Below are 23950 nucleotides of genomic sequence, written 5' to 3' on the forward strand. Positions count from 1 at the left end.
TTTAGCACAATATGAAAATGTTATTAATATCAATAATATAAATTTAAAATACCAAATAAGTATGATGGATAAGATGCAAATATAATTAGAAAATGCATGAAATTATTTAATGTGTAATTTGTATTCAGATGATTTTTTTTAAGAGTATATGTAAGTGGGATTTTTGCAAAACTTTCCACTCCTAAAGATGACACAATAAAAATTTCAAAACATGTTGAATGTATGAGACTGTTTCAGTCTCCTGAGGTTTTTTTTATTTTAGCCTATACATCAACATTTTTGATATTTTATTATATTTTTGAAACTGTCTCCTTTTAGAATAATGTACAATAAATCATTGCTTGTTAGAGTGTGTTTTTAAAAATAAAAGATTTACTTATAATGAAAAATATTTCTAATTATAACAATTTTAAATTTAAATAATAGGTAAAAATGCAAGTTGGATTTACTCAGGGCTTGTTAGAAACTTGATGAAAGAAAGTTTAAATTCAGTATTTTGTTTCACAGAATAGTAAATAATGTTTGTGTCAGATTTAAAGTTAATGTTTTAAGGAAGGACATGATGTCATTCTTGAGTGGTGTGTAGGTTTTATGAATTGGAAACCTATTCAGTAAATGTACATTTCATTATTAGTTTCAAAATGTTGAAGACTATGTAATTCATTCAGTTACAGGAATTAATTTTATATTATTAATAAAAATTCATTATTTTGAAAGACCTTAAATGGTGTGAAAAATAATTGTTGTCTTAAACTCAGCACAGCATTAGTTCCATGAACATTTATTCTTATGTGGTGAATTTGTCTAAATGTGGGCAGAGTTTGAAGTATATAAATGATATGCATCTACAACTGGTTATAAAGTGTTTTTTTAACTTTGAAGTAATTTTTTCAAGTGTAGAAAGAGTGATCTTAGGTACATTCAACCTGGTTGTTTATTCTTTTTGTTAATTTTTTAAAGGGAAGGTTGGTTATGTTTCTTTCTGGTAAATTTATAATATAACTTGTTGTTAGGACAATGCTTTGATTGCATTTTTCTCCTATTTTTTGTGTTTTTTACCCTTAATTACAAAAAATGTATTTGTTCAAAATGTACTACAAGTGGAATTTTTCAGAAACAGGACAGACTAGATGAACTGAAAGATCATATAGAGAAACATCGATACCATATCAAGCAGCTGGAAACTCTCATGAGAATGCTTGACAACAGCACTATTGATGTTGATCAAGTCAAAAAGATCAAGGATGATGTAGAATATTACATTGAATGTTGTCAAGAGCCAGATTTTGAAGAAAATGAATTCCTTTACTCTGATCTGAATTTAGAAGGTATTCAGGAGTATCTTGCTAAAAGTATGTATCCTGTATTCTTACGTTTTATATGATAGTACAATTTAACAATTTTGACCTTTAATAGATTAACTTGAACAAGCATTTGGAGTATATCTAATGTTAACCTTTTTTCTTTTGTTTGTCTAATATCACCAAGATATTTGCATCACAACATGTTAATAAGCTTTCCAAATTTAGATTGGTTATCTCTTCAGTTATTTATAAGTTATTAAAACTTACAGAATTATCTGTATATTTGGTAAGAATATTTTAATTTTCCTTTTAATTATTTTGATGCTGGCTAGTAATATAAATAATCAGCTCTTCACACAACCAATTCACAATACTACTTAGGTTAGGGACCATCTTAAAATTTACCTTTTGTTAAGTTTGTATTGACACCGTTGGCTACTAGACAATATAATTAGTAATATGTAATGATTGCTGACTTAAGAGAATATGTTGCATGTTAAGAAATAACTTCTAATATGGCCTGGCAATGGCACAGTAAAGAGATTTTAATACTGTTTGTTAAACAAACTCCATTGATTTAAATATTCAGATACAGTATCTCAGTCATTTAACCCCATCACCACAGGTGTCCTTTACTGCTCTTGACAGAAGGTTTTAGTGTCTTACAGTCAACATTTTATTAAACTTTTTTTTATTTATGTTGTATGAATTAGAATAGCATGAAATATTTGCTAATGATCCATATTTTAATAGTATACAAGTTTTATATTCTTAATTCTACAAGGCAGTATTTAAAAAAATCTTGAACTTCCCCATTTATGTGACATGTGACACATTTTCTCTTAGCATGTCATCTTCCCTATTTTATCCACCACCACTCACAAAAGTACAAAATTAAAGGTAAATTACTCTCTGAAAAATTGTCATTTCTCAGATAAACAATATTTAATATAGTCTTCAATATTGGTTACAAAACTATCAAATTTAAAATCATATGCCTCCTGCCATACTTACCTGTCACATCCTGTCTTTCATAATTCATTAATAGTTCTCTCTTATATAATTATATATTATCTATAACCAATGGAAAGTGAAGGTTTTCATCTATCAAATAATGTATAACATTATGTTCTAAATGGTAAAATGTCAGTTTCATCCTGAGTTCCAACTTTGTAACCTTGAGAAGTTAACAACTAACTTGAATGAATTTGTAATGATTCTTGTCGTGTAGTTAGAAAGTCAAAAAATTTTGAGAGGTAGGGGAATTTGGCTACTTTTTGTGTGTGTTTAATTTATATTGTTTTGGGGTATTGTTTAATCAAATAAAGATTATTAAGTGCAATACTGTGAGCAGTATAAAAATTAGGGTTAACCTTCTTTGATAATCAAAAACAAGGAAAAAAGAAGATTGGTTAAGTATTTTATTTCTTGTTTTTCTTGTTTATTGTTTATGCATAATTATACAAGTAACTAAAATGTAGGTTAGATAAGACTAGATTAAGTAAAATAAGTAATAACAGTAAAAAAAATGTTCACAAGACACACATGAAAAGCTTGTAATAACTTGTAGGTAATGTAATTTAATAGCATAATGTGAGCTGCATGTGCCCCAAGTAATTTATAATGGCACAGATAGTAGTTAAACACAGTTCAAAGGGCAATGAAACAATAAAATGTAATTATAAATAAATGTATACTGTGAAGAACTTAGAGCTATGTAGTATAAATGAACAGTCATTATAGAAAGAAAAAAAAGGGGAAATTGAGATTTATTTCAATTTCTTTTTTTCTTTGTTTATGTTTATGAGGTCACTCAAATCCACTGATTTCATTTTAAGATAGGATAGAGAAAATAACTGATAAACTATAAAGTTTTACTGAAAAAAAACTATTTGAAATGCATTTAGGAGGTCTTAGGGATTGCCCACAGGAAATTTGGGATTTTTGATGTGATGAAAAGTATTTTTAATTTTCACATGAAAATTAATTTGCAAACGAACCATTCAAAACAAATACTCAATATGTTCATGAAAAAATCTTTATTTTATTCTCTTAAAAATACTTCACTAAGAAATATTTTTTAATGTGTAAAACTTTTAACTTTAACTGAAAGACTGACAAATTTTGTGAATATATATACTCACTGTATTGAAAGTTAGAAATATTATATCTAAAGAGATTTTAAGCGAGTACAGAGTGGTCACATGGTCAGTCATATAGGCTTGAGCCCATATTGAGAGAGTTAAAAATGCTTCAAAGTCTAATTAGTTTTTTTGTTCTTTTATTTTATTTTAGATTTTAGATAGATTTTCCTACTTAAAACTTTGGTGGCACATGAGGGTCATTTTTCCTTCTCATCTTTCCCTGTTACATCCATTTTCCATCTTTATTCCCAGTCTGCTCCAGATAGACTTCTGGTATATACTATTATATGCTTTTCATTACTCCATTGCCTGCATGGCCTCCTTCAGTGATTCCAACTGTCACTTTTTCATTACCTGACAATGTTCATCTATATGTGAACTTTATTTTTCTATCCTTATGACTTAGGATCATCAGCTGCTTTTGTTGGTCTATTTTTCCCTGTCTTTTTCTTTCCAAATTCTGTTCCAGATGTCTTTGTTTTAAGATTGGGCATCCTCACTTTTATCATCCATTTCAGTCTGGCATATGGCCTACCCCATATACATTTTTCTCAAACTATCTTCACTGGGTTTTTTTCCTAATTGGGATACCACCTTGCTCCTGTTGCCACTCTTCAGACTTTGGTGCAGTTGTAACTGGAAAGTTATCTTTTTGGTATATTCTTCCATCCTGGGTCTTGTTTCGTTTAGGATTCAGGTTCCACTCAATCCAAGCATGCTTCCTATATCTTAAACCTACACTGTACAGCCAAACAATATACCTATGGCCAAGTAATGTACACTGTTGAGATGGATGTTCCACAAAACTATTAGTTTTTTTTCTTCTGTATTTGTTTCATTGATATGACTGTTCTAGACTGTACTAATCTATGGACTTTCCTGGATAAAGCAGAAGGGGATAGCTGCTCATTCCTATTGTCTCTTCAACTCAATAAATTAGGAGTGATCTACTTTTCAGTTTAGGGTTTTTATGGTCACTCCTTATGCTCTCTGCAATGTTGGAATTCCTCTATGCCAGTGGTTCCCAACCTTTTTTATGCCCTGCACCCCTAAAAAATTTTAATATGTTCTCATACCCCTCACATTAATTATTTATTTAAGAATAAAGGTAAAGGTGGCCAAAACAAATGTTATCTCGCACCACCTGGAACACTGGAAGTTTTTCTGTATTACTGAAGACAGTTCACTTCCATATTGTGGGACATGAATGGCAGTGTTGTGCTTTTACTTCTGTACTTACCTATCTGGAGTATAATGTTGATTGAGGTGGTGATTCTTCATCTCATACTTCACATCAGGATGTTTTTACTGCCTGAGGTTGATTTAACAAAATGCAGTGCCAGTCTGATTGCATTTGATATGACCTGCCATGTAGGCACCTCTTTTTCTACCATCATTCAGATGTCGTATTCCTAGATGTATAGTTGGATGTGGATATACACACATTTGCCTGCTTTTTTAGATTAGTTTGCACATTATATCCTTCTGTTCTACTTAAATTGAGATGAAGACAGTGTGGACCTTCCTCCTACTATGGATTGGAGATATGTTGTGCTTCTTCCATTTTTTTCCCATATATGCAATACCTATTTACACACTGGGTGCAGGGTATCCCTGGTACATAATTTCTGAAGTCTTCCCCTGTGTGTTCCTTTCCCAATGGGGATCACATTTCATAGGTCTTCTTCAGACACTTTCAAAAGATACTTATTTTCTACCCCTTGCATAGGTCCTGAAGCCTGTTCAATGTGGGATTCTAGCTATACCTGTGGGAAGAGGTAATGTGTTGTATCAGAAGTTATTATTGTCCTATACTTAAAATATTTTTCTAATAAGTGCTTTTATCTGCTCTCAGTCTTTCCACCCTTCCTCCCAACTGAAAACTGTTGGGTTTTTTTTCTACCCAGTCTCTAAGTCATAGTTCAGTAGAATCAAGTAGGGGGAGCCACATGCATCAAAAGGATGCATTATACTTCTGTTAGTGGTGTGTTGTCACATAATGGTTTAAGTCCAATATGCAGTTGAACCACATTGATTGTGGGAGTTCAAGGCTTTTGGCACTGGAAAAATATTGCATAAGTACCTATCAGAAATATATTTTCATTATAGGAAATAATAACTTTTAAGATTATCCCTAAAGAATTGTGGATTAAAATTATTAATTTAATTTAATTAAAAGGTAAGATAGAATTATTTATTCCTTTATGAAAATTTCCTTTACTCACACCCCCTTAGAAAAATGATTTTGCATAATTTTTGTCTTATTCTTACATATGCTACTTTTGTGAATTTGAAAACAAATTTTTAAAAAAACATGAACTTTCATGTTGAACTACTATTAACTGAACGTGCTCTGATAGTTATTTTTAATACCTTACAATAATCAAAATTTTATGTTTATAAAGAAGAATTACTGTTTTTCACAAACTTTTGTTTGTTTGTTTACAAAATTACCATTTAAATAAAGTACTTGGTACTTTATAGAATATTCTCATTATAAACTCAATATATTTTAGAAAATGTGAGAAGTAAAATAAAATAAAACTAAAACACTCAATATAGCATGTCTCTCTTTTTTTATTATTATTACTGTAGGAGATGATGAAAACTCCACAGCTCTCTCTACTACTCCTACTTCAACGAACTCCGGATCACCATCCCCTAGTCCAGGTTTAACAAACCATTCCAAGGGCAGTGAGGTATAGTTTTCTTATATGTGTGCTTATAAGTATTTTCATCTTGAAATTCAAATATGTATATTATAGTTGAACTATGGTAACTTTTATTTTTCTAAATATTTAGAGAAAACAAACCATTTTTATTTGAAAAGTTGATTTTTTTTATCAGGTGACTGATGGTTCATATATAATTTTAGTATCTTATTTATAACGGGTGTAGTGTCATTGGAGCATCACTCCAGCTCTAAAATTGAAACTGACCCTTGACACTTTTAAAAACTAAAAGTATGTATGTATACCACAATTAGGTTATTTGTTTTACATTTAAATGAACTATCTTTCCTAACCAAACTCTCAGTGTTATAGAACACTGGCTGTTTGTAATCTCCTTTGTCATTGGTAGAACTCTCACACACCACCAAGGTCTTTCTCCCTCTTGACCTTGCATCAAGCACTGTATGTCTGATCCAGATGAAGAACAAGTGTCAGAGCATTAAAATGGGGAAATTTTTGTTATGTATCACATTGTTATTCAGATACAGTAATGTGATATTAAAACACTTAATAAATTACATTTTACTATTATACTGCATGTTTAACACGTATGCATTAACAATACAGTAGATTTACAAGATGTATTTATCAAACATGTTTTAATGTTAGCAGTTATTGTCTGGTACTAAGCTCTCCTTTTCTTAATTTATAGGACGTTGACTTGCATGTGTTCTTTTGGTAGTATGTGTATATTCAGTTCAGTGCTAATGTAAAGTAGTTGCAAATAATCAGCACTGCACTTTTTCATAAATAAGGATTCATAGAAATGGAAATTAGGTTTTGAATATAAGATTTTTACTCTGAAGGTAATATCATGTCTGGTAATTTTTTGCAGAACTTTGACACTATAAAATTTAGCACTGCTTCACTGACTGTTAACCATTCTATTAGCTCTGCATGAGTGGGTTAAATTGCACTTATCACAATATTGTCAAGATATTTGTACAGAGTTACATTCAAGATTTAATCAAACAACTTTATTATCAAAGTATATCAATAAATTTGGCATCAGACTTTAGTTTATAATTCAAAATTTAATAATATCTAAGTCTTAATTTCAAAAGGAAATATAAAACATTCTTAGTCTTAATTGTTACATGACATATCTGCACTCTTGATTTCTCACATTTAACTTCAGCAGTACAACTTCTATAATGCTTAATCATCTAGAAACACAAGTTAAAAATATTGATGAAGTAGAGTGTAAGATTTAAATCTCCTCCCATTCTGATTTAGTGAGATGCCAATAGATTTCTAAAACCCACTGGAGAAGTCCCATCTCATGAATTTCAAGCCAATTAATTACTCGCATATATCTGCATGCTGTACATTTTTATAGCTTACAGAAGAAACATATTCTAACATACAGGTTAGTTTCTTTTTAGTTTTGGCATTCAAAGACAACAATTCACAAGAAAAGTTTGATGTGTGTTGAGTGAAGCCATTGCTCCAAGCAATAATGGACTTTTTTCAGCTGGTTTATAATTTGTTTTATCCTGGTTATATTTTTTATATTCTGAAATTCATATCTGAACAAATTATTTTTTGGAGAGCCCAACATAGTGAGAAAAAACTGATGTCTCTGAAACACAATACCCTGAGTACAAATGGTCAATGAAAGAAGTACTGAATTTTTAATGGATATTTTTGATTTATCAGCATATGCTTTTTATAACAAAGTAAATGAAATGTAAAAAAAGTAGAAACATCCTAGGCTAGAAAACAAAGTATAAATGAAAAAACTTAAATAAAAGTTCACAATATCTTTATTAATATGTCCAGTGTGCGACTAAAATAGATTGCAAAGTATAGTGGTAAATATGTGAAATTGAAAAGCTGTGGCTGTTAGGATAAATAATTCTTATTGTTTTTTACAGTCTGTAAACATTCTAAAAAAGTATTACTGATTTTATTTCATATTTTTTTCAATTTTCCATTTCATTGTACATTTATGATTTCACCATAGTATTAGAGTTGAGAAAATAAAAAGATAAAATATAAAATTTAACAAAAAATATATTGGATATATGTTTTGGAGGTGCTAAGGGTTACACAATTGAAATATGAAAACTGTGGGATGAAAAGAAGTATGTTTATTCCATAAAGATATTATTTAACTATGAGTATTAATAAACACTTCACAAGTTAACAGATCTAGTAGTCATGTCTTCTGCCTTTGTTTATTTAACTTTGTTTTGCAACATGAACAGTGTATGAAACACTCAGTGTAAATGACATGAACCATTTATTAACCTGTTGACTGCCAAGTATTTCAGCTTCTACAATACAACTAATGATTCTTCATTTTGTAACTTTTATCGTGATGCCATTTTGGATTGAAAGTGAAACAATTTGTAAGTAGGTCAAATGGATATATGGTGCTGACATCTAGCGTTGAAGTTAGGTATTATTAAGAACAAATTAACTCGTCCATGGCACTGTGTTACCGATCGGCTTGAATCAGTTATCTCGTCTATGGCACTGAACAGGTTAAAGCCTGTAGGAAATGCATATGTTTTACATGTTAAAGGTGCTTATTATTCTATGAATTTGTATCTTTGTTTTGTGACACTTGAACATGCTTTATTTTATTTTTTGTCATATGCAAACCAAAAGAAAGTTGATTTATAAAACCCTCTTCAGATTCTGTTTTTTCACTCAGTAAATTTCAGTATATGAAATGAATACCCAAATATTACAGACATAAGACCCTCAGGTATGAAGATTTCTCATAATTTATACCTGATATTAAAACACCAGTTTCAAATGTTAAGCAAAGAAATTTATTTTGTTGATGGAAAAATAAGGTATTCAGTGTTTGTTAAATGGGTTAATGGAAATGAGCTTTGTGTTAGTGCATTATTAAAACAAATATTTGTAATATTTACAGCTGATGACACTCTCAACTGTAAAGTCTTGTTCTGTTACATAAATCATTATGTTGTTAGCCAAGGGAATTTTTTGAAGTAAGTGTCAAGTTATCAAAGCATTTACATCAACAGTAATTATATGATAGTTTTTGATAAAAACAAAACTTCATTATCAGTTTGTGTTTTAGTAATTTTAATTGGCATTTGACCTAACATTGGGTTGATGCAAAGCAATATTACCTCATTATTAGTCAGAAACTGTTAATTTTATTTAAACATTTTGAAGCTCATGTAACAGTAATTGTACTCTTATGTTAAAATAAGTATTCACGTAATTCTTTTAAATATTATAGCCAACTGAAGAAAATGTATTAGATCATATGTTTTCTAGCTGGCCATTTAAATATATATCATCATATGTGTTATAATAAAATAACAGTGATGATTGACAGTGCTTCTGCAGATATAGAATTATGAAAAATCTGTAACATTTCTTTGTTTTGTGCTGTAAACAGTGAAATTTAAAAATTAATGTTCTTAACTTTATTGTTATGGGTATGTCAAGTATGTCTGGATCTTTTAGTGTCACATTTAAATTTTAATTAAACTACTCTTATCAGTTTGTACAAATAAACTTGGTAACAAAATGTAATTAGTAAATCAAAATTTAATATTATATAAGTCCTGAACTTTTAATTTTACTAGCAGAAATACACTTCATCCAGGCAATTATAATTGTTAGTTCCTGTGGAAGGCTAATTGGCCTGTGATCTTTTTCTGGAATTGTCTGTTGATTCTACTACAATGTACTTATAATTGACATTCATTAATGTTTACCATCCATGAGAAGATAGATTTTATTAAAATTTTAGTTTAAAAATGAGCTATTGTCATAGTATTACAGCACAGAGTAGATTTTATTGTAGTATTTCCTTGTAGATGCAGTTATCAGTGAAAGCGCCTTGCTTTTCTGTTGCAACACTCATGAGATTTTCACTAAAGACAAAAAAAAATTTTAAGTTTGTTTATTGGTTGTTTTATATTTGGCACTTACTCCTTTTTTGCAATTATATATTGGATAAATCTGAAACTGTCATTTTTAGTTTGAAGTTTATTTTATGGTTTTCAGGGAATCAATTTAAGCCCTTCTTGTCACAGCTAGAAAGCCAGTTGAAATATAATAGTTATCAGACTTTGTTTGTTTTATGTATGTTATTTTATTATTCTGTGTGCATTATTTAAATAAATAAATAAATATTATTTAATGTTCGCAAAACTCTAAAGTTAGCAAAAGACAGAAAATCAGTTGCTTGAACAACTAAAAGACTGTTTGTACTTTTCTTTAGCACTAGATGAGTCAACAGATGTTAGTGACACTGCACAGTTGATTTTTTGGGCTCTATATGTAACTTCAAGTAAGGGAAGAAATGCTTGGCCTTTGTGGATTTTGAGATCAAACATGTGGAAAAAATACCATTGAAAAATTTCTTGAAATGTCAAAAAATTCAATCTGGATTTTAAAAAAACTGATTTTTGTCACAACAGACAGTGCTCCTGCCATGACTGGGGCAAAATTAGGATTTGTTTGTCTTTTGAAGCAGCATTTAATTGAAAATAAGCTGAAGTCTATACTGCCATCTTTCCATTGCATTTTGCATCAAGATAATTCATGTACTCATGTCTAAAAGTGATGAATTGAAAAATGTGATGGACACTGTTGTAAAAATTGTGAATTACATTAGAAATGGAAGCTCTCTCATCCATCAACACTTTGTTGAGTCTTTGAAGAAAAGGAGTGACTGTACATTTGATTATCTTACTGATTTTGCAAATGTAGATGGTTAAGTAGAGGAAAAGTCTTGGAACGATTTACTTCCTTATTTCCTCAAATAAAATTTATCTTCAAAATTTGTATCACGTTTCTCCAAATTTAAAAATTTTAAATTGATATTTGAATTTTTTCATGATCCATTTTAATTTGACTAAGGAAATTTCGATAAGAAAATTACATCTTTTTTGTCTTTGGATAAGTGTGGAATTGAAGACTAGATCCTTACCCTGCAAAGTGTAGAACACATGAAAGGTAAACAAAAATGTTCTGTCAGAGAGATGTGACTCACTATTCTGATAATTAGAAAGTCTTCCAAATTCAAAGATAGCAATTTCAAAATTATTTCCATGTTTGGACCCACATGGGTATGCGAGTCAACATTGTCTATGCATTGTCTTTCAATTGTTTTTTTTAATAGTGTGGTCAGTGCTGTTTTCGTTAGCCACTGTTGTGGCCACTGTAAAAAAAAGTTGCCCACTCCTGTACTTGATCATCAGTGTAAAAACAAATTGGCTTGCATTTCCATTTCAAACATAAGTACTATATATGTTTTTCCTTTTTTTCTTTATTCAATATTATAAAAGCAACTAAAATGGTAAAATTAGAAACTTATAATATTGTATTATTTGATAATATTATATTAGGGAAAGTAATGAAAAATTGCCACAGTGCATACACATACTTGTGCATTACATCATTCAGTAGAGTTACATGAATCACACATTCAGTGAGAGATTTATGTCCTGTGTGGCAGGATGATTAGTAAGATATGGTTCAAAGGGCATTCAAGTAATGAAATAATATATTAACAGATGTAAGCTATTATGAGCTTTCTTTAAGCTATTTAGAATACACAATCATAGTTTCTTGTAACAATCTGCAGTTATTTTAGAAAGAAGAAATGGGTAATTTAGATATTTTTTTAGCCATGATTACAAGGTCAGTCAAATTTATCAAGTTTGCATTGAGTTAGGGTAGAAAAAATAAAAGACAAAATATAAATTATTACTAAAAAAGTTTATTTATTTAGGAAGTGTTAGAGATTACATGAAAGAAATTTTAAAAATTTCTGATGAAATAAAGTATTTTTAATCTTAAAATAAAAAATCACAGTGCTCTCTAAGTAGTCAACACTGCATGGATAAATTTCTAGGAAAAATACTTAATTTTTTTGTATACAAAATTGTTTATTGATAGCCTGTTGCATTTTGTGAAGATACATATTAAAAAGTTATAATATGGAAACTAATGGTTACAAGGTTAATCATATCAATCAGCACTATATGGAAAGCATTAATAACCAAAAATGTTGCACTGTCTGCCAGAACTAAACTCTGTTGTTGTGTTAATAATAGTAAAGAGTAAAAGCATATCTCTGTTTTTTTTTAATTAACATTTGATTCTTTTATTTCTTATGAAACAGTTCAGTACAGCACAAATTTTGAGTTTAATGTTTTGTTAAATAAAGCTTTTTTACAGTAATGGTGCGCGTGCTCCCAAACTAGAGATGTAGATCATATTAAGAAATTAACTATAATGAATTCAAAATGAAATATTGCTGTCTTGTATTTGTGTGAATTCATTTTCTTGTACAGATTTATTCAGTTGAACTGTTAATGCATTAAAAAAGTTTATTACACTTCATTTAAAGTCTTTTGGGATTACTCAAGATCTAATTAATTATGATTTGCAAATTAAATTTTTAAAACTTCTATCTGTTACTATATTTACAGTAGTTTTCCAATCATATTATGAGCATTTAGTTAGAAGACATTTTGTTGCAGCCACATTGTTACTAGAACAACTTTTGATGGATGCATTCTTGGTACATCACTTTTGTGACATGGCAGTTTTTGTAACAAATATGAGGTTTGTGACCATGAAAGAGGAAAATTATCAACCATTAACAAAATCTCTGTGTCTTAATGAGATACTGGAGATGGTGCCCTCCAGTACAGGCATTAGGTAGTGGTGAATATAGTAACAAAATTCTTTTATTCTCAAATATGTGACAGTAACTTGGATGCTGTAATGAATTTTCTTTTTAAAAAGTCCATTTCATGAGCTATGTGTAATGAAATTACCAGAATCTGTTATAACAGCAAAAAAAGCATGGTTATAAGATGTGCAGTGCAGCTCACATATTTCTAAAGATATTGTGTATTGTATGATGATGTATATGCTAACAAGTTTTGTAGGCAACAGAATATTTAACACAGTATCAATCCATTTATCTAAGGAACCGTAAATTGCTATACTGTTTATTTAGCAATACTTCAGAAATACTTTAAATTTAATTTCACTTGTAAACATGCAGAGTTTCATCTTGATATTCATAATTGAAGTTAATCTCTTAATCCTTGGAACTCTACCTTGGTTGACCTCATGTCAGTAAAGTTGATATGAGTAATATCTGAAATTGAGTTAGTTTGCTTACTGTGTAAATAAAATTTAAAGTTAAATGTCAAGGACAATTAGAATTTCCTAATCATTTGATATGAATGGCTAGATTTTGTGCTTCACTGTAAGCATAATTTTCAGTTGTTGTGTTGTTTGTCATTGCTGCTAAGGCATGTTGAACATCTTCAATTAGTTATTTTGGCATAAACAAATCTGGTTCCTTATGTGAGCAGTGGTTTCACTTGGAAACTTTTAAATGTTTTCTGAATGTATGTGTTCATGAATGCAACAAGTGAAATACATGAATTAAAAGATGTCTAGATGGCTTTGCTACATAATTCAATATAAAATTTAAGATTGTAGTATCCATTGGTCACAAAAGGTAATTTTCAGTTTATATCCATCAGTATGTTGTTACAGTTTGTGTTTTTTCTTCCAGGTAAAGTCACAATTCTGTAGTTCAAAGTTGATTTCTTTATAATGGTGTAAATTACAGTTTTATTGTTCTTTTATAAAGTCAAAGTTACAGTTACATAATTATTAAGTGTTAAATGTTTCTGTGGTTTTTCTTTCTGTTCATTTTGCTAATTTTTGTTACGTAATGTTTTGGTGGTTCTAAGTGATTTTTGTCTTTTTTTTAATTTATATCTCAGCAGTTTTTCTTTTAGTTAAGATTACTGTTCTTGTATGATTGCTACTTTGTATGTAATGTGTTATGTGGAATTGCAGTTATTTTGGGGTTCATGCTTTATTTTAAAGTTGTAGATACTCATGTGATGTTAATGCTTTGTTATTGTCACTAGAGTAGAAATAGTAAATGTTGTTTACTGAGCACTTTTTTATATAAAGTGAGTGTTGTTTTTTAGCACTAAGTTCTAGTTGCTGTGGGGATATTAGTTCAGTATTTTAAATTATATATAATTTTATTTCATTCAGTTGTTTGAAGTTTCATTTCCTTGACTGTCAGTTGTTAAATGAAGGTTAAGATTATTGTTACTCTTCATGAAGTTATTGCTCTGTTATTTGAACATTTTGATCTCATTTTAAAAGTTGCTGTTATTTACTTGTACATCTTGATTTAGGGAAATTTGGATATTTTCAGCATATTAGGTTAGAATTTTGTTACTGCTACATTTTATGTTACAGCAGTTTTCCGGTGATGTTATATTAAGCATACAATAAAATGTGTTAACTTTTTTCTAGAAGAAAGAAGAAGATAAGAAGAGGCATAAATCAGCTGAAGAGAACAAAGTATGTCACATAATCTGTTGGCATTGAAAAATTTTTTTAAATTTTCAACTTGTTATTAGTGCTTAATTTTTAGAAATTAGTTAAGACCAAACAAAGAGAAAGGGTCATAACCATCTGACTAATTTGTCTTGATTTCATTTAGGAACAATAGCTAACAATCTGTCTTGGTTATATACAGTTGTAGCTGAATTGTGTTTATAATGTCATGGTCTAGAAATGTTGAATTTTTTGCGACATTTCTTCATTGTCTTGTGCTTTAGCAGATCTTCTGTGCCCATGATCACCATCTCAATTTTGTGAGTGAACAAGATACTACATTTTCAACACTTGACTGGCTCTGCCAGTAAGTAAGAAATATTTCAGATTATAAGCTAATAGAACTGTAGTACTAAAAACTGTTCAGTGCTATGGATTGAAAAGATAAGTAAAATTCCTATTGCAATGCATTAGTGATGATAATTAACATCCTGCAAGAAGTGGCTTTTGAAATGTCAAATAACAAATTCATCGTCTGAACATAGATTACAGAGAGAAAAATAGCAGGACAAAACAAAGACAAGTGGGATGGAAAATTAACTTATGCATGTTTCAGTAAGTTCAAACTTACTATTATACTAGTCAGTTTATTGATTTTTCAGCTATAATTTTAGAATTAGTAAAAACAATAACAATGCACTGTAATCTATGTCATCTCATATAACACATGAGAATCATTTAGTAACAGTGTTAGGCTTCTTGTTAATGTTAATTTGTCAGATGTTACAGTATTTGTTACATAGTGCCATAGTTGTATATAACAATGCAACAAAATAAACACAGACTTCTAAATGTACTGATCCCCAAAATGTTTGTGTAGAAAAAAAATCTTAATATCTACAACTTGAGATCCATAAAATATTGTCAATTAGGTTACCGAATCCATGCTTGTGTTCAGATTTATTGTAATAAATAACATAATTCTCACAGCTTTATGTTGATGTACACGACATAGCCAAAAGTATGTGGACACCCCTTCTGATTAGTAGGTTTGACTGTTTCAGCCACATTAATTTCTAACAGGTGCATAAAATCAAACATACAGCCACGCAATCTCCATAGACAAACATTGGCAGTAGAATGTGTCATACTGAAGAGCTTAATGACTTCCAACATGGCACTCTCATAGAAGGCCACCTTTCCAACAAGCCAGTTCATCAGATTTCTGCCCTGTAAATTGTAAGTGCTATTATTGTGAAGAGGAAATGTCTAGAAGTAACAACAGCTCAGCCACAAAGCAGTAGGCCACACAAGCACACAGAACTGGATTGCTGAGTGCTAAAGCGTGTAGCACCTAAAAATCCACTGTCCACAGTTGCAACACTCACTACTGAGTTCCAAACTGCCACTGGAGTGGTGTAAAGCACACCATCATTGGACTCTGGAGCAGTGGAAATGCATTCTCTGGAGTGATGAATCACACTTCGCTATCTGGCAGTCTGATGGATGAATCTGGGTTTGGAGGTTGCCAGGAGAACACTACCTGCCTGAATGCATAGTGCCAACTCTTAAGTTTTGTGGAGGAGGAATAATGATCAGGGGCTGTTTTTCATGGTTTGGACTGGGCTCTTTCGTTCCAATGAAGGGAAATATTAACACTGCAGCATACAATGACATTCTAGAGAATTGTGTGCTTCCAACTTTGTGGTAACAATTTGGGGAAGGCCATTTTTTGTTTCAGCATAACAATACCCCTGTGCTCAAAGCAAGGTCCATAAAGACATGGTTTGCTGAGGTTGGCATGGAAAAACTTTACTGGCCTGCACAGAACCCTGACCTCAACCCCATCGAACATCTTTGGGATGAATTGGAATGCCAACTGTGAACCAGGCCTTTTCGCGTGACATCAGTGCCTGACCTCACTAACGCTCTTGTGGCTGAATAGGAGCAAATCTCTGTAGCCAAGTTCCAAAATCTAGTGAAAAGCCTTCCCAGAAGAGTGGAGACTGTTATAGCAGCAAAGGGGGAACCAACTCCATATTAATGTCCGTGGTTTTGGAATGAGATGTTCAACAAGCACATATGGGTGTGATGGTTGGGTGTCCATGTACATTTGGCCATGTAGTGTATTGACTGAGCAGTTTTTAGCATTAATTACTGTAACTATGAACATGGTTAGTAATTGCTGAATGGTTTTGTTTTTTTAAGTAAAATGTGAACTAGAACATGTTAAGTAACGTACTCTTTCATGGTTTAAAGTTTATAAGCACATGAAATTTTTTTTTTTAATCTTAATATTTCAGTAATGTAAGATTTTCTAGATCTCTTACGCTTCTTTTGTCATTAGCCTGAGTAATTTCATTTCGGAAACACACAAAATGAAATATCTTGACAGAAAAACATGAGAAATTAATAATTAAAGTCAATCTTGTTAGATATAATGTTCAGAGGATGGAGGGAAAATATATTCAATTTTATCATCCTACCTGGCACAAAAATGAGAAGCAAATAGCAGAAGAGAAACCTAAAAATAATATTTATATTCATAAATAAAAATAATAATAATCCATGCAGCTTAGTAGTTCAAAATGGCTTAACATGGCTTATTTGTTTGGTGATTTTTAAACATCTAAAAATATTTTATATTTGGGAAGATACAAGAAAATATTTTTAAGAGGCTAGAATTCTGACAGATGTGATAGACAAGATTGAGAAATAAAATTTTATCAATGTAGCACATAATTCTTCACATACTTGTAACCTAAAAATCATAATTATTTTAAATGTTTTATTTTTATACTGCTCACACTTGAGATACATGATATCAGTTTCAATCAAATAGAATGAAATATTTAACTAATGGGAACCAGTAAATAGAGGGTTGTGATATTTTTATACTGTTCCTGTATATGCAATAACTGTATGTTATTTATAATGCATTTTTATTGACCTATAAACAAAATTTTTAGTGAAATCAGTTATTCACATAGTAAAAGTTTTGAAAGTAGTCTAATGTTTACTGTACTCTAAACCAGAAGATCTATGGATCGTTCCATAATGCCACATAAATATACTACACCTTCCAACTGTGGATATGTACTAGTTGTGACAGTCAGTCCCATTATTTGGGTTAGAACCAAACCAAGTGCATGTGGAGGTGGATGCTGCTGAATGGCTACTTTTTTCATGGTCAGCATATCTGAATTGAAACAACTCGTTTAAACCCTAGAGGCCTGTGACCTGATATTTAGCCCATGTACACATAAGTGCTGTTCAAGTTTTAAAAATTAAATAATGATGCTAAGTACTGAAAAAGAATATCACTACCAATTTTTTATTCATGAGCATATGGGTACCATGCCTCAGGTGAGATAAATGTTTTATCAAAATGAGTTTGGAGGCACATTGTACTTATTTGAAAAAAAGATGTTTATATATTATACTAGCTCAGAAAAGGATTTTGTTCTCATAGCATGTTTTTGTTATTAGCTCTGAAGTTATGCTCATTGTCTTGCACTTAGCAGAGTATCCAACCAGTGAAACCAGTAGCAGTTCGGGCACATAATTCAAGCTCAACATTATCATATACAGCCCAAGGCAACAAACCAGCCCCTCCAACACCTTCCAGAAACAATAGGTATAGTTGAATTTTGGAGTTTTTGGTATGTTGTATAATCATGAAAATATGAGGAAGTCTTGTAATGATAAATCTCAGTAAAAGCACATGTCATTTGAAATGCAGTTTACATAAAGTTTAGATCAATGACTTTTTATAATATGGTTTATTAGGAGTAGAGTACACATAATGCATCATGACAATCTTGTGATTCTGCCTGTTAACACTTATTCTGAAGAATTGATGAAAATATTTGAAATAACTCATTTTTTTATGAATGATACACAGGAATTTGAAACAGTAATTAGTGCAGTATTGGGAGTATTTTTGTTTACACTTTTTTCCATGTTTAAAGGACCTTATAACCAACAAACTCGTGGACTCACAAACATTTGGTAGATAAATATTTAGAAAAATGTATAAAAATTCCTATGGTAGTTCATGTGGACCTTATTGATAAAATCTAGGGTTAATATACACATGGAAAGTGAAGGAAATTTTTATTCTAACTCGACCAACAGACTTATTTTGTATTTGCAAGTTGCCAAGAACACAGGTACATGACACATTAGTAACTAGGTGTATCCAGGTTTGTATGTAGCCAGCTTGGCTCTTTTTGTGCACATCACAACATTCAACACAGTTACATTCAGACTTTAAATTAAACAATGTATATTAATAAAATTAGAATCAGAATACAGTTAATAGTTCACATTTTTATGTTATCTATTTCAATTTTAAAAGAAGATACCTAAAGAAGTTTTTATTTTTTTGATGTCACAAAAATTGTGAGAACTCCAGTTCTCTTCTTTTAGTTTTATAGCTTCAGTGTTATAGCATCTGCTCTGTCTAAGTAATATAAACATAATACGTAACTAGTGACAAACTTAAATATACAGTTTCAGAGTCTTAGCTTCTCTAATTGCACTGCTCAACAAAGTTTTTGCTTCTTGAACAATGTTGGGTGTTCCTTATAGATTTTTGGCTGCTGATCACGAAAATCACATCCAAGTTTGCCCATCACATACCATTTCATCGAAATTTTCAGTTTTGTCATGTTTTTTGTTATATTTGTTTCCAAAAATTTTTGTTTCTATAAGAGACCTCTGAACATTGTTTTGTGCAGTCAGGCATGAAATCATGCCAGGTTGGAAGCTGTTCTGTGGAAGTATGCAACCCAGGCATTCTGGATCCAGCTTGACACTGTCTCAGCAGGCTATAAAAGTGGCTTGCATACACAGATGCTGCTCATTGGATTAATGTAGACCTTATAGTGTGTACGTATTATTTCAGAATATAGCATTGCCTCAGTAGCACTGTAACAAGTAAGTTGGATGTTATAGACCTTTTACAGGACGATTGGTGTCAATCAGTATGTCTCGTCAATGTCGTAACAGCTGCAATATGTTCTGCTATATTTGTGGCTATTATACGTTTGTTCATCAAAGACGCTCAATGGCTGCTCTTGTGAAGAAAGTATATCATCTGTACATCAGCTGTAAAATTGGTGATCAAGACCACATTTGTTGTGCGATATATGCTGTCTGTCTGAGAGCTTGGCTCAGAGGCACTCGAAAGACAATGCCGTTTGCTGTCCCGATGATATGGCGAGAACAGAAAGACCATGTGACGGACTGTTACTTCTGTTTGACTAATGTGTCTGGTTTCTCTGCCACAAACAAGAAGTCAATTGAATACCCTAATTTGCCTTCAGCAATGAGATCCGTGCCACATGACGACCGTCTTCCAATTCCGAAACCATCAGAGGAATGGACCTTAGACAAAACAGATGAAGAAACTGCAATGCAGTGACATTGATCTGGATTTTGAACTGTGCTCCTCAGGAGATCCACATCTCATAACACAGAATTAAACGATTTAGTCAGAGATTTGGGTCTGTCAAAAGCAAAAGCCGAAATACTGGGTTCGAGACTGCAGGAATGATGTTTGCTGTCACCAGGTACAAAAATTTCTGTTTTCAAAGTTGCCAAGATGATATAACCAAATTCTTTGCACAAGTTGACAGTCTCTGTTTCTGTGTTGACATTGAAGGATTGTTCTCTGCTTTGGGTTGGGACCATAACCCGCAAGGTTGGCATCTCTTTATTGATTCATCAATGTTAAACCTCAAAGCTGTTCTGTTACACAATGACAAAGTTCACCCTTCAATACCTGTTGGCTATGCAGCACACATGAAACCTGTGAGAACATGGAAATGTTGCTGAAGCACATCCAGTACAGCAAGTACAACTGGAATATCTGTGGAGATCTGAAAGTCGTTGCTCTGTTACTGGGGCTGCAGCTCGGCTACACAAAGTACTGTTGTTTCATCTGTGAATGGGACAGTCATGCCAAAGAGTTACATTATTCTAGACAGAGCTGGTCACTCTGTAAAAAGTTAGTTCCAGGACTGAAAAATGTGGCACGTGAACTGCTTGTTGACCCGGCAAAGATTTTTTTGCCTCCTCTTCACATAAAATTGGGACTTATGAAGAATTTCATGAAAGCAATGAATAAAGAAGGTGAAGGTTTTTGTTATTTAAGACAGATGCTCCCAAGAATAACTGAGGCCAAGATCAAAGAGAGCATTTTTGTTGGCCCTCAGATCAGACATGTTATGAGTGACAAGCGGTTCGAAGATCTCTTAGTTGGGCCAGAAAAGATTGCCTGGAAAGCCTTCAAAGACGTTGTTGACAATTTTCTTGGCAAATACAGAGCCCCACATTACATTCAGCTGGTAGACTGCATACAAAACAATGAAGTGCAACATGTCACTCAAGATTCATTTCCTCCACTCACACTTGGGTTTCTTCCCCGCAAATCTCAGTGCTGTCAGTGACAAACACAGTGAAAGGTTTCACCAGGACATTGCTACATTGGAAAATCGATATCAGGGCAACTGGAATCCGTCAATGCTTGCTGACTACTGTTGGACACTGCAACGTGATGCACTGGACATTGATTACAAATGAAAATCAGGAGCAAAACACTTTTAATTATGTTGAACTTAATAGCGTATTAGAAACGTAAACGCAATTAAATACGTTATTGCTGGTAAACAGTTAACTGTCTATTTCTAAGAGTTCCTACGTGATGAAGCAAAACCAAAACTATTTGTCCATACCCACCAGGTACCTGTCACAATCAGCAAAAACTTTTCAAAAAAATTGTTGTGCAGTGTTAATTTCATAATGATAAATTTTCACCCCATGACAGAAGCTGCATCCATCTACCCTTAACTTTCAAGATAGTTTTCAAAACCATTTGTTTTTATTTATGTTTATCATCAATAGAAAAAGCTTATTTTGTATTTTAAGCTAGCAACTGCCATTTTTAATTTGGCATTAGCTCGATGAAGTGATTTATATATGTTTATTTAAACAAAGTTGAGGCTCATACCATTAATGATATTTGTAACCTCTTTATAGCTTATTTAGAAAGCCATTTAAATAACACCTATTTTTGGACGTTTTATTTTATTGTATTATTTGTGATCTAAAATGCATATATGAAACATATTAATTTTTGTTTTGACAACAAACTTGAGAGAAAGAAGGGTAAGTCCAAGTAAGTACATGTTCACACATTCAGTACATTGATGTGGAGAATCTGCTAATGTGTATTTGTTGTGTTGTGTTAATTTATAAGATTAAACAAACTGTATGTCTTGCAAGCCAGATGATAAAACCTTAAAATTGGAATAAACTGTATAAAAAGATAAACAGTGGATTTTCACCTGTTACAGAACATTGTAATTTTGTTATTATAGCTTAATTACAACTTGTTGCACTTCTCTTTCTTGATGGTCCCAGTACTACAAGCTGATTTATACTATTTGTTACATTATTTTGTTTTTCAATACCAGGATGTACAAATGATATGTATAAATATTTCCCATTGGAAAGGGCTGTCATTTTACATTTCCAAAAGTAATCAGTTTTTGATGGCATAACACTACCTGTAAACCATAACCACTATAAAAAAGTTAGGAATCAACTTTGAATTCTTCTTTTCTTTCTTTTTGAAATGACTGCATATTGTAAAGGAAACCACAACAGCTTAAAGATTGTAAAGAATAAATCTGTTTCTACTAAAATTTCCCTCTTTTTATTGCCCTTTGAACTGTGTTTACCTAATATCTTGCCACACAAGTTGTAAATCACTCAGTGAATGTGTAGCACTTGCTACCCAAACAAATTCTATAATTTGTAAGCTGCTTGTTAGCATCTTTCTTGAAAATTTTTCATTTTACCTGATTTAATGTTGTAAGTTTTTCATTTTATAACAGGAAACAACTTTATATACTAACAGTGTTACCACACTAAATATTTTTTATTTAATTAAATACTGCACCTGAGAAAACATAATAGTAACATATAAAAACCATATAATGTTCTGTTATTATCGCATTTTCTCTGGCTTTTTAACTGTGCGATAAGAGTCATTAAAATTTAGGTAAAGTCTTAAATGTGCTTCCTGTGGGAATAAAGTTTGAACTGGAAGTGAAAAGACAATTATATTTACCAAAAATAATAATATAATACATCATTCGATAGATTAATGCTTTGGCAGTGGGCTAGGTGTAATATACAGGAATTCATGTACATATGTGCTTTATAACTTTTGGTACAGCATGTGTATCTTCACAAAATTTATAGACTTTTAATAAAGATTACAATTCTTTTGTACACAAAAAAATCAGTTGAAGAACCAAAAATTCATGAAGTTAATATTGGTAATTTGAGTTCCTAATTTGTACAAAACTATAGATTTAATATTTTGGCATCAGAGACATCTAATTTTAAACAGCATTGCATTCACCATAGCACGTGACTCAATGTATATTTAGGTGTGTTCTTTTAATATTTACTTTTAAATTAAGAAATTAACTAATATATAATATTAAAGTTTGAATTATAAACAACAATTTGATTCCAAATTTATTGACATAAATTTATAAAATAGTAGTTTAATAACATTTTGAATTCAAGTCGACAGATGTAATGACATGGCCTTTGACCCATGACCTGTACTGAAAGGGTTAAAACTCTGGCTTTCTATTGGTTATAAATAATATAGTATTAAATTGCAAAGAGAGTTGTCAATTTGTGAAAGAGAAGATGTGACAGGTTAGTGTGGCAAAATAATTTGATTTTCTAGTTTGCAACACTAACTAAATATGATTGAAAGCTATAAAAATTCTGCTTTATCTGAGTGATGACAATATTATACTTCTCAGACAGGTGACAGATAAATTGGAGAAGACCTATAGAGCAAATGTCACAATTTTCAAACTTTTCAAATTGAGAACTTAAAATTTATGTAATGCTAATATCTAGTATGTTAACTATATTTTGAAGCAAAGTTTATTCATATATATTGATAATTAAGCACTTTAATTATATTTTGAATGTCACTCTGTAAAAGGTTATGACATGCACACTTTGACCTGCTAAATGCAAAAGGGTTAAGCTTATGGTTCTATCTGCTTGATCAGTAAATATATTGGGGAAAAAAAAATTCTACAGTGTGAAGACTGCTCTCTTTGGTTTGAATGTAAATAGCTATCTCAAAATTGTAATTATAAAGCTTCTATTCTGATGTGTAAATTGACCATGTACTTTTTTATTGTATTGTTCAGATTTTATTTGTTGTTTGTATTTCCAGTACTTCTTCCCAGAGCAGTAGTTGCAGTTCTCCATCTATGAATTCTCATATGAATCATATTGTTGTCACCCCACCAACAACACCATATGCTGTTGCAGCTGCAGCAGCGAGCCAAAACAGTTCTTCAATCAAAAGTAAGAGTATGAGAATTGAATATCA

The 23950-nt window shown here is 31.3% G+C and overlaps 1 protein-coding gene across 13 annotated transcripts in view; it reads left to right on the forward strand.

Annotated features, from left to right (window-relative positions):
- LOC143235050 (CCR4-NOT transcription complex subunit 3-like) overlaps nt 1–23950 on the forward strand; it is a 79339-nt gene that overhangs the window by 14120 nt on the left and 41269 nt on the right. For 6 of the 13 annotated variants that reach the window (XR_013018904.1, XR_013018906.1, XR_013018905.1 and 3 more), the window contains exons 5-9: nt 1115–1352; nt 6044–6147; nt 14485–14532; nt 18030–18145; nt 23792–23925. Coding sequence is in view for 10 of the 13 variants with exons in the window: in XM_076472802.1 (XP_076328917.1) it covers nt 1115–1352; nt 6044–6147; nt 14485–14532; nt 18030–18145; nt 23792–23925 (640 nt within the window). In the remaining 3 variants the exon portion in view is untranslated. The remainder of the gene's footprint in view (nt 1–1114; nt 1353–6043; nt 6148–14484; nt 14533–18029; nt 18146–23791; nt 23926–23950) is intronic. The other 7 variants (XM_076472803.1, XM_076472807.1, XM_076472804.1 and 4 more) reach the window with 5 other exon arrangements.

The sequence above is a fragment of the Tachypleus tridentatus genome, chromosome 12, assembly GCF_004210375.1.
Source record: "Tachypleus tridentatus isolate NWPU-2018 chromosome 12, ASM421037v1, whole genome shotgun sequence".
Classification (NCBI taxonomy): Eukaryota; Metazoa; Arthropoda; class Merostomata; order Xiphosura; family Limulidae; genus Tachypleus; species Tachypleus tridentatus.